Source organism: Pogona vitticeps, chromosome 3 (genome assembly GCF_051106095.1).
Source record: "Pogona vitticeps strain Pit_001003342236 chromosome 3, PviZW2.1, whole genome shotgun sequence".
NCBI classification, from domain to species: domain Eukaryota; kingdom Metazoa; phylum Chordata; class Lepidosauria; order Squamata; family Agamidae; genus Pogona; species Pogona vitticeps.
The window spans coordinates 99948473-99961111 of record NC_135785.1 but is presented as its reverse complement, the minus strand read 5'-3'; the positions used below and the strand labels follow the sequence as shown (position 1 = coordinate 99961111).

General features: G+C 38.3%; 1 protein-coding gene across 1 annotated transcript in view; it reads left to right on the top strand.

Annotated features, from left to right (window-relative positions):
• Nucleotides 1-12639, top strand: part of BICC1 (BicC family RNA binding protein 1) — a 169771-nt gene that overhangs the window by 118631 nt on the left and 38501 nt on the right. The window contains exons 4-8 of the mRNA XM_020802263.3: nt 942-1021; nt 7424-7582; nt 9007-9060; nt 10443-10637; nt 11635-11886. Of these exons, the coding sequence (XP_020657922.3) occupies nt 942-1021; nt 7424-7582; nt 9007-9060; nt 10443-10637; nt 11635-11886 (740 nt within the window). The remainder of the gene's footprint in view (nt 1-941; nt 1022-7423; nt 7583-9006; nt 9061-10442; nt 10638-11634; nt 11887-12639) is intronic.

Below are 12639 nucleotides of genomic sequence, written 5' to 3'. Positions count from 1 at the left end.
AGCTGTGTTGGCCAGGGTTGCTGGGAGTTGCAATCCAGGAACACCTGAGTTACTCAAGATTGAGAACCACTACCATATACAAGTACTAGTATTTGCTTTGCTTTAGTATTTAATTTCATTCATTTCATTTAGGCCTGTCATGGCCATTGGGTACATATAGCTTTTATATTGATGAGCCTTGCACAAACTTTTGAAGGGTGCTTCTTTGGTCACCTGTGGCATGCAGAAATTGTTTTTAGGCACCTAGGCAGAAAAAAAAATTCTGTGAACTTCATATGTTCTTTATTTCTTCGCTTGGCCACAAATTTCTAACATTACATGCAGATAGGAGGGCTGCTAATAATTTTTATGGTGTGATATTTTCTGTAGTTACTTAAAAACTGACTGTGAATTTATCCTTTTAGCCTCCTTGCTCAAGAGAGTAGCTTCACATGACTTTGCTTTTTTCAGTGATACTTGATGGTAGATAGTTTTACGTTCCAAAAAGTGTTAATGTGTAACCTGCAGAATCTGTTTCAGAGTCTCACAACTGACTGGCGTGTTCTGCAGTACATTCAGTTATAAAACCTTTGGACGTAGACTACTATTGTCATAAATCCATTATCAAACTAGAAAAGTTTTTGGGTGATTATCTTGGAAAAAGTATCTTGCACAGCTATGACACTAATGTGCACATGTTATATGACGTATTGGAAGTGATGCATTCTTATAGAAAGAGAAATTATCTAAGGCAGAGTGCATGTATTAGAAAGCATAGGAAGCTTATCAACAGGGCTACCCTCCCAAAATTTGGAGGTTGATTTTTTAGTCCATGAGCTGCTCTGAAAAAAGATATGTAACTAATATAGCTTATCTAATAAGTGTGTGTTCTCTCTCTCTTTCTCTCTCTCTCTCTCTCTCTCTCTCTCTCTCTTCCCCCCCCCCTCTGTTTCTTCTTGAAGATCCCCATATTAAAGTCTCTGGGAAAAAAGAAAACGTTAAAGAAGCTAAAGAAAAGATCATGTCTGTCTTGGACACAAAAGTAAGATGAAAATCAAGTGCTCGGTTTTGGACTAGAATTCTCGGTCTTGGGCTTCTGGTTTTTGACACTCAGCAGTGCTGAATTTGTCCACATATTAAAGTTGTTGAACTTTCTAATGTTACATTTCAAAAGCAAAGACTTAATTCAAATTTAGCATCAACTTGGATAACAAAGGCTAGTGACTATTTCTATGCTAAATCAGATCTACTTTGAAGAAAACTCAAGTGGTTCTGCTTTATATGCTGTAAATTGAGTATATGACAGCACCCACCTAAGGAACGTAGGAGGCAATTCTCGATAACTTGGGTTTTGTAACATAATATTTTCTGAATATTCATGAGCAGCCTGATCCTATTAAATACTTTTTAAAGCTGCCTTGATGCAAGGTGCTGTCTGCATTGCAGTGACTAAAGCAGAATTTTGTATCCTGCTTGGTTACACTTTCAGGGAAAATCCCCCTAAGAGTGCTTAAAATGAAAGTGCCTAGGTGTGCTAGTGCTTTTCATTTAAAAGGTGGAGCAAATGACACATTTGCCCTGAGCATGCACCATCTGGACAGGGTTATAGACAAACATCCAAGGTCATGTATTATAATGCTGGTTTGTTAAAATATCAAGCCATGTTATATTCAGTTTACTCCAAACTTAATATATGTTTTAAAGGTGTCATTTGGAAATGTGAGATAGAAAGTTTGTGATTAGGGTTAGTGAAATGGGACAGAATGGCATAATTACATCCTCCTACCAGCTCTTTGACTTTAGAGGACAATCAAACATGCATTGCTGGCTAAATGCTTGCTGATGATAAAACAAGAACAACAGGAGATTTGAGGAGTGTTGTGCTTTGTGGTTAATGCAGCTTCTCCCATTACAACAGCAGAACTCGCATTCTGTAGTGAGAACTCGGTATTTCATCTACAGTTCTCTTATAGGTGTGTAGTCATACCTGATTTACCCAAGGTTTTCATAACCATTCAGTCAATGGATAGCACCTTGTTTTAACTTGCTACTTGCATACTGGCCAAAATTCTTAGTGTAATAAATTGCACTAGAGTAGGCCCATTGAATCCATGGGAATTTAGTGTCAGTTCCTCTGTAAGTGCCATCTATTCAAGTACTGTATATCTACTGTAACTGTGACTTACTTTGTTAAAGTTAATCACAGTTACAGTAGGCCCCTTTGAATCAATGAAATGTATGGAGAAGTTGACTCAACAGTTGAGTAGGACATGGAGTTAGGACTATGTGGGTGGTTGTCCAGTTTAGGAGTCTTCCTCTGGTGCAGAAGTGATTAGGACTGCATGGCTGTTCCTCTGCAGAACTATTGCTGCTGTGTCACCTTTGCCACTTGACTTAAGCCGTCTTTGGGACAGGGGGTACCTGCGGTTGCAGTAAAACTTCCTGTCTGCTGTTGTGCAGTTTCCAGGGGCTTTCATTCATTTATTGCATTCATTTATTGCATCTACAGTATATGCCACCTTTTTCCTGACAGTGGGACTCAAGGTGACTCACAAACCATTAAAAGAACAAGAATTTAAAACACATAAACAGCAATTTAAAAATTATTTAAACAAAGAATCATAAAATTAGCATAAAAAGCAGATTTTAAAATATAAGAAAAAATTGAAAAGACATTAAAAAGATATATCAGCTGCAAACATAGTACAACTAGCGATGTTAAAATCAGATATTAAAAACCCAAAGCCTGTTGGAATAAAACTGTTTTCAATTGTCACTGAAAAGAGGGTTGAGAATTCAAACAGAGATGGTCCCAGGCATTTTGATGGCTAAGGTAAGAAAATCTAAATGGCAATTCCCTCCCCATGAACCAAATCACTGAAAACTGAGTATTTGAAAAGTTGTCTTCTCCCCCAGCCTTAAGGATACTGGTGGTCCTGCTATAACCCTCTTTAATCACTAGTCACTTTTGCCTCTTATAGCAGGTCATTTCCCTGGAGTTGGACACTCGTATTGTGTATATACTAAATTTGTGCTCTACCTTCAAATCCAAAATTATTGCTCATCTTTAAGCATTTTAACGTATCTGAACAGAAGTTTCCTTGACAACCAGATTATGTCTCTCCTGTTTGCTTTGTACAACTTCATTATGAGTTTCCAAACCCCTTAGTTTATTTTTTGTTCTACTTTGTACCAGTGGGAGGCATTCATTGTTATGGTACTTCCTAAGCATGTGGTCATGGTGGCGCTGCGGGTTAAACTGCAGAAGCCTTTGTGCTGCAAGGTCGGAAGACCAGCAGTTGTAAGATCGAATCCACGCAACGGAGTGAGCTCCTGTCCCAGCTCCTGCCAACCTAGCAGTTCGAAAGCATGCAAATGCAAGTAGATAAATAGGTACCACCACAGTGGGAAGGTAACAGTGTTCCGTTCCTAGTTGCGCTGGCCATGTGACCACGGAAACTGTCTATGGACAAACATTAGCTCTATGGCTTGGAAACAGGGATGAGCACCACGCCCTAGAGTCGGAAACGACTGGACTAAATGTCAAGAGGAACCTTTACCTTTACCTAAGCATTAGTGTTATTGCATCAGCCAGTAAAGCACAGAGGCCCCCTTCAAACTTCTCAACATTATTAGTATTGTTTGGGAGTGGTGTTTATTGAAACTGAACAGATTCCAGACTTCTTGTTTACAAGTCCAGCTTCCTCTACATATAGCTGCCCCTCCATAATGCCATGTACTAAAGGACTGCTGCCATAATGTGGCAGGAGACTGGAGGGGAGGGGGAGAGTTGCCCCAAGAATTGTGGAAACTCCATAACATCTTCCACTGGTAGCCTTGGTTTTTACATCATAACTCAGCCCCAAGTGGCCACCCCAACCTCCAGGAAGCTAGTTTTTATGTCTAATGGCTCCATGAGAACAATTTAAGTTCCCCACAGCATAGCATTGTGGCACTCCGCCATTAAGGCACAACTCCTGGTAAATCTTGTGATGTTTCATCACCAAAAGACAAAGAGAGAGAGAGAAATTGTGTGGTATTCTATTGTGAAAAGACAAAAGAAAATTGGTGAAGTAACATACCATCTAGTAGATCTCTTCATTGAGTTAATTGTCTAAAACATAAAAAATAAAACCAGTGAACCTCAAAATCGCGTAACCAATATAGAATTCAAGGAAGCAGAAATTCATTTCAGTTACTGCATGGGATATGTGCAACACATTGAGTCTTACATAGCAACTAAATGATTGAATCCATTATAAAAGGGAAGTGTGAAACAATACATTAATGGTATTTGCAGTAACAGAAATCAGAATACACAGATGGAGATGGAAAGCAAAATATAGAAATGTCATTTAAGGAAATAGTGGCCGATTGCTTAGCAAATATTAAATAGCTAATTACGTTAGAGCAAGACTCCTTACCTTGAAAATTTATTATTCGATTGTGGTTTGGCTTGAATCTAAGATGCCATGGATTTACTTTATTGATTGGATTGTGCCACTAACTGGTAGCTTTGTTTATTTGAAAAAGAGGAGTGTTCCTTGCTGAAGTTATTTCAGCCATTAAAGTTGGTTTTGATATAAGTTACAACTCTAATATTTGTGTAAGACAAAACCTAGAAATTCAAGGATTATGTGGTGAACCTGAGAAGAACAGGTTGTTTGGACTGAAAATTATCCAGGGGAAGGCTTAGTGGGTGCTCAGAATTGCTGTTTGTGATGGGAAAGGATGCATCAGCTTAAAAAAGAATGGATCTTTCTCTCCTCAAGTGCTGGAGCCCGTATAGCTTGGATGAATGCCACTCTTCAAAGGTTAGGAAGATACTTTATTGATTCTGTTTCCAGAGCAGGTAGGCTTTCTTCACTTCCGCTGCCAGCTAATAGAGCACCCTACTCCTCCTTGGCAGCTCCTTTTATAATTAGAAAAAAGTCCAATTAGATGTTTTACAGCCTGTCTGGCAGTAGAAGCATGGAATGACCTGTGTTTGTGAGGCCAGCCTTCTTGATTCATGTAATGAATGGAGCTTTACATTCCATGCATCAAACAATGGGCTGAAAAGCAGAGGAAAGAAACAGCACACGAATCTGCTTCCACCTCACTTGATTTCTGCGCTTGATGTGCAGTAACAGTTGCTCTGTTTTGTCACCATTACCCCATGACAATCCTTTGGTAAATTTATAGGAGATGAATCTTCATCCTTTCATCCATCTGAGAAGAAAAGCAAGCCTGTGGCCACGGCTTTGTTTCTCTCTGATTCATCCTTCATCATTTAGGGTGAAAGAACAGAAAGGACTTTTCCCTCCTATATCTCAGCACTGAAGCACAACAGGCCAATATAGGACGAAAAGATCAAACTGCCCTTCTTGTGCCAGTTTACTTGGTTTTTATTGATGATTGTGGAGAAAATGAAATCCCCACCTCTGTTGCCAGCATGGGAAACTAGCAACCTGATATGGGGAGGGACAGTGTGACCTTTTCATCCTTCATCACTGTGCTGTGTTTCTATGGTCACCAAGAAGGAAAGAGCTTTATTTCCTCCAGTACTGGCATGGAAGTTGGTAGAAGTTGTAGCAGTGGGAAAGAGTGGTCCAGTGTCATATTCCAGCCCACTTCATTGCCAGCATAGAATCCCATGCCTTTCCATGCACTCATTTCCTTATCACTAAGGGACCTGAGTGAGTAAATGAATGCAAGGCCAATTTAGATGTGTCTGGGTTCTTGAAAACAAGGTATGAAGGTGATAGCCATCTCATGCTTATACTCAGTTTCTGGTATTGAAGGGTAAACTTCTTTTGTAAAGGGAGGTTCAATTTAGATCTCATTGTGAAAAGTTACTGGTGGAGACACTCACAAACATTAATAGCCTTCTGTGGGATCTAGAGAGAGGTACAGGAGGCTAAATATATTTGCAGGAAGAAGTATAGATAGTGATGCATCATAATGGAATTTGAAAAATTAACTAAAACCTCTTCCATTTTTTTGGAAACCTTAGACATTTCTATCTTTTTATAAATACTCCCAAAGATTTCACAATAGTTATATACACCACAAGTATATAATCATATGAGAATAGTCCTGGAAAATAATCAAATGATTTCCACAACAAAAATATCTCTCTGCCAATTTCAGAATCACTTTGTATTCTCAAAGGCTTTCACGGCTGGGATTCGATGGTAGTTGTAGGTTTTTCAGGCTGTTTGGACATTTTCTTGAGGTTTTTCTTCCATGTCCTGAAACAAGCTGGACATGAATTTCTATTTCAAAACACTGAAGTACAGTGGTGCCTTGCTTAACGATTACCTCGTTAAACGACGAAACCGCTCGACGATGAAGTTTTTGCGATTGCTTTTGCGATCACAAAACAATGTTCTAATAGGGAAAAATCACTTAACGATTGGTTCCCTGCTTCGGGAACCGATTTTTCGCTAAATGACAATTTTAAAACAGCTGATCGGTGGCTCTAAATTGGCCGCCCACTGTGCGAAATGGCTCCCCAATGTGATTTAGGACGGATTCTTCACTTTACAGGCACCGAAAATGGCTGCCCCTATGGAGGATCTTTGCTGGATGCTGAGGTATATAGCCCATTGGAACACATTGAACCAGTTTTCAGTGCATTTCAGTGGGCTTTTTCGTTTTGCTTGACGAGGATTTCGCTTAACAGCGGTTTCAGTGGAACAAATTATCCTCGTCAAGTGAGGTACCACTGTACTGGACAACACCACCAATCATTATGTTATACTGCACAGGGAAACCATTGAAATCCACAAACACCAGCAGAGCTTGAACAAAAAAGAAGAAAGTCTAAAACTCAACAAAGCCTGGCTCCCAGCACTGAAAAACACAGCCTGCAAAAGGTCAATGAACTGTAACCAGCCACAAAGACCAGTGATCACCCCACACAAAAAACCAGCTAACGACCCCCATCAATCACAGTGACAGATCATCTCCTTATCACAAAAATACACCCACAACAAAAAAACACCCTAATCACCCAGTCTCCAGAATCACCCAGTCTCCAGAAATGGACAAAAAGCTGATCCCACAGCTATAAATACTCAACTATCCCACAAACTGCACCAGAGCATAGAGTTCTGACTACTGTCCTCTGAAGATGCCGGCCACAGAGAATGGTGAAACGTTAGGAAGAACACGGCCAGACAGCCAGAAAAACCTACAGCTACCATCAGAATCACTTTGTTAATTTATATTTCACTTCCAATAATCTGTGCAGTCTTTATTAAGACAGTGTTCATTACTCTTGTGAAATTGCAGAGAAAATACATTTTACAATGGTCATGTGAAATATCAGTGGTAGAATGATTTTCAGATCTGGAAATCAAAATTTGTATCTCGTGGAAGTTGCTGTTTCAGAAAGCATGAGGTATTTGTGTGTTCTCTACCCTGGAACACAATAAACTGTAATTTTATCCTTTTTCAGAGTAATCGAGTCACCCTAAAGATGGATGTGTCGCATACAGAACATTCTCATGTAATTGGCAAAGGAGGAAATAATATTAAAAAAGTGATGGAGGAAACAGGCTGCCACATTCACTTTCCAGATTCAAATAGGAATAACCAAGCAGAAAAAAGCAATCAAGTGAGTATTCTCTGAGATTATGTAGAACTATTGGTAACAGTATATGTGGACCAGGTTTTAATCATCCTCAACATGTACAGTCAAGTTAATTCTGACTTATGGTAAACATTTTCAGAGTTATCCAGGTAGAAAAAAACTTAGAAGTGGTTTACCATTCCGTTTTTCTGGGGGAACCCTGGGATTGTATGTCTTGCCCCAGGCCACACAGGCTGCCTCTTCTGGGAAGCACAGTGGGGAATTGAACCCCCAACATCTGGCTCCACAGCCATGTACCTAAACCACTGAGCTATTCAGACAGCTAGAACCAGGTTTTAGTTATATCTTTTTCAATGGGTATCTTGGAATGCACATATACTGGAAGGGGAAAACAAACAGGATGAACCCATTCAGAATTGTACTGTTGTGCAAAACCATTTGTGCTGGTCTTTCATAACTAGAATTTTAGAGCATATCTCTGTGCACATTATGTACGCAAGCGTGTTTTTAATCTGGGATAATATTCTGTTGCTACCAACAGCTTGTATTTTTTTGCAGTTTGCTAGTTTTGAAAGATACCAATCTATTTCATGTTATGGAACACTATGCTTTAAAAATACTGTAGAACAATACTTTAGTTTTCTGAAACCCAGCTATGTTCTATAAACCAATTATTTCAGCTGTCAAATTTATCCTGCCTTAACTTACCTGCATTTTCCTATACACACAGATAATGGACATTTGCCTGACTTTGGTCACACAGACTTCCTCTTAATTATGTTAATTCCCCTTGGCTTTTAGCAGCTACAATCATAGTAAGCATATGTACCTCCATGCTGAACCAATGTAATTCTAAGAAGTTTAGTATGCTCACTTTCTGAACATCTGCATTGGTCAAAAATACACTTTCCAGTCAATGGCACCAGCTTTAGAGACAATGTGCAGACTTGAAGCTCCCCCCCCCCCATATAATCACAGCCCTTTCTTCTAAACTTTCTAACCACTGTAAGTTCAGAGATAAACAGCAATACCCCCAATCTGTAGGTATTGAAATCACTTGCTCAAGTGACAGAATATTTTTTGATGGATATGAACCACAATTACGGCAGCCATGTTTGACAGACCAAAACTGGGAATTGTAATTTAAAATATTTTCAGAATTACTTATGGTTTATTCTGCTTTGACCTTTAACTTACCTTAAACATTAAAAGCATTATTTAAACACAAAGTCTATTCTGTTAAAAATCTTGAATTACTTTAAATAGATATTTACTATTCACAATCCATTGCATCCAAACTGTTATAACTTGAACTTTGTTCAGAGTAAGGGATCAAAACTTCAAGTATATTTGTGTTAAGATTATTATAGATCACCCAAGTGCCATAAATGTCAGAGGACTCATAATTAAATGCTATAACTATGATCTGAATTAATTTTTTTCCATAGGTGTCTATTGCAGGACAACCAGCTGGAGTTGAGTCTGCCAGAGTTAGAATACGGGTAATTATGAGATTTAAGCTAGACATAGATTTCCATTAAAAATAACTGGAAACTGTTAGATTGTTTTACTACAGTTTGTTCCATGAACTTTAAGATGTATTGTCCAAGGAAATAATAAAAGTGGTATGTGTAGGATTCCTCAGCCTGATACCCAGTTACATTGTCTTTTTGCTGTGATCCCCCCCCCAAAAAAAAAAACCTGAACTACCTATTCCAAGGAAAGCAAGAGTAAAATATATTGTAAACAAACCAGAGATACCAGATTCTAATTCCAGGTCCTTGCATGGATCTAGACAAGGCATGTGGAACTCTTTAATTGCTATTGGACCTCCGCTCCCATCAGTATAGCCATGTGTAGTTATTGGTGAGACAACTGCAGATCCACATCCTCCATCTCTGCCCAAATTAGTCTCCTTGGTCCAAGGCTGGTTGTAAAGCATTATAGGCAGAAAGACGGGAGAAGGATATGTTTCTCTTCCCAACCTTTCCCAGTTTTTGGAGAAGACTGGAAGAAATGAAATCCCTGTTGAAAGGAGATGATGGCTTTTCTTTAAATATAGCTCTTTCTGTGTGTCCACTATCCATTGCGTTGGATACCATCTTTAATTATGCTTAGAGTAGGCTATGAGATAAATTAGTCATGACTAACTTAAATTTCATTAATTTGAATGAGTCTGCTTAAAGCATGATTAAGAGCAGCTCAGATAGATTAAAAGGAAGGGGGGAGCTCATTTTTAGGTCCCCACCCCATACCATGGAATCCAGCTACTGTGTTTATCAAGGTCTTCTTCACTATGTTCCTCTGCTTATGTTACTCCTTGTCTGTAGAGGCTTCGTGTGTGAACCCATTATTTCTTCCTGGTATTTTCCTACAAGATTCTGTTTCTGTATTTTATTGCCATCTCTGCTTCAAAGTACAATTATCATTTAATCCTCAGTCCTAAACAAGTGAACTTGACCTTAAATTAGTGACAACCAAACAATAAGCTATTATTTTTTCCCCTGAAATTATAGTTAGGAACACTCAGCCTACTTTTATTGGCTGTACTGAATCTTTCAGTCACAAAGTTGAGGATGTTTTTGTGTGGATACATTTCCCAAAAGAAGTGATGCAGTTCTGAAGCAGAAATTTAGCTAGGCTCCTGCAATTTATGAATTAAGCTACAGCCCTAAGATTCCAGTGTCACATCTGGAAATGACATAATTACACCATTGCTGAAGAATACTGGAAGTCTTCGAATTAGCAAAATGTTCTTCCATTATTACATGGACTGTATACAGTTTGATCAGCTGCATGAAATTGCCACTCATGAATGTGTTAGTTCATGATAAGCCTGGTATTATGCTGAGTTTTTGCTGTCATTTTATTTTTATCATTGCAGGAGTTGCTGCCTTTGGTACTGATGTTTGAGTTACCTATAGCTGGAATCCTTCAACCTATTCCTGACCCCAATTCTCCCACAATTCAACATATATCACAGACATACAACATTTCTGTGTCTTTTAAACAACGTTCTCGGACATACGGTGCTACAGTAATTATCAGAGGATCTCAGAATAATTCTAGTGCTGTGAAGGTAACATCTTAGCTAAAACTATAGCTATTACATAAATGCATAGGATGGATTGAACATCTGTCTGGTTATCTGGTTATTTTGCTTGCGTGTGGCTGTCAGTTTCAACTAATATTTTAGAAAATATCTCTAGAACAATAGATGAATTTTTACAGATGCTTCTAAAATTAAGCTATCTTAGAACAATTATAAAAGGTGAGCTCTATACCAGTACTTTTTTTAAAAAAAAGCATGTTTTTACACAATAAAAATGTGATTTGAATTATTTTACAATTCTGTAGTATCCTAGTACAGATAAGCCTGTTCTTTTTAGGACCATGGCTTTTTGAACATTGGAACTGTGAATTACATGGGTGTTCGTGTTAGTTATTGTTATGACACACAAATGAGACATCTGTATGGGTCAGCAATTGGCCATGATGTTGTCATTGCCCCATGTAGTAGCATGTTCATCTACTCTGCCCAGCATGGAAGGATTCCCATGGGGCACTAAGAAGAGAGGATTCCTAAAGAGAGCTTGCCTCTTCTTCATTCCCTTGATATTGTTACGCAGTCTGAATTTAGTGATTTCCTTGCAGTTTTCAATCAGACATAATGTAGATGCATCTCAATAAGCAGCAGATTTCTACTTTACTTTAAGGTGCCAGTGCATTTGATGCAAGAGCAAATCACCTCTCCCTGGACTATCTGTTCTGTTTCACACATTTGCAGCCAATACTTCATAAAAGTAGCTTGGAATTGTTTCATGGGAGTTGCTCCATTTCATCATTTCCAAAACCTTGTGGTGTTTATCGGGGTAGCTGGTTGTGGCCAGTGACCATCCAGCATAGATATAAGCCAATATCTTTTGAATCTAAAAGCAATACCCTTAACTGCTATAACATTGTATACAGTAGCTTTTATGTTTCATTTTGCTTTTCCTCTGGAGAAGTCTTAATTTGTTAGGTATGCAGAATGTATGATGAGTGAAAACACTGTCAAACTTTTCCCCCCCAAATAGGAGGGAACAGCTATGCTTTTGGAACACCTGGCTGGTAGCTTGGCTTCTGCAATCCCTGTGAGCACACAGCTAGATATAGCAGCACAACATCATCTCTTTATGATGGGTCGAAATGGAAGCAACGTCAAGCATATCATGCAGAGAACTGGTGCTCAGATCCATTTCCCTGACCCTAGTAATCCACAGAAGAAATCTACAGTCTACCTCCAGGGCACTATTGAATCAGTCTGTCTTGCCAGACAGTACCTCATGGTAAATCCATTCATATTTTTTTTTTAAAAAAAAATAATAATGAATTTTAAGAAAGCAACAGCAATTATTCTGGTACATGTTTTCTGATACTTTTGCGAATAGTAGAACTGTGGGTTTGTCAGTTAGTAAATGTTTTTATTCAGCTGAACAAAAATTATTAAAGTTTTTAAAACTTCAAATGTCGAAGCACAAAAGTTTGCAAAAATATTATTTTTTTCCTGAAAAATTCCAGGACTGACATCTAAATTAGTTAACTTTCACAGTCAAAATGTGAACTGGAGCCAAACTTACTTGTGTTTGGAGTAGATATATAGAAATTAATAAGAAGTAATATAGTAAATGACTTTAATAATAACAACACCAACCATGACAAGTAATAGTAGTACAGTGGTGCCTCACATAACGTTTTTAATTGGTTCCAAAAAAAAAAACCTTATGCGAAAAAACTTTATGCGAAACACCATTTCCCATAGAGATGCATTGGAAACCGGTTAATCCGTTCCAATAGGCACGGATTGCCGTCCTTAAGCGAAAAAACCCATAGGAAACATCGTTAAACGATACAATGTATCCTCCATTGGAATGTATTGTAGCTGACTCAATAGGTTTCAATGGCTTTGCGAAGTCAATTTTTGCAAAATTAAGTGTGTCATAAAAGGGTCAAAAATGGTTTTAAATGCTTGGATTAGCTTCTGCACCCTCTAAAACGGATGCAAAAGTTAATTTGGCTTTGATCTGACTTTTCGTTAATTA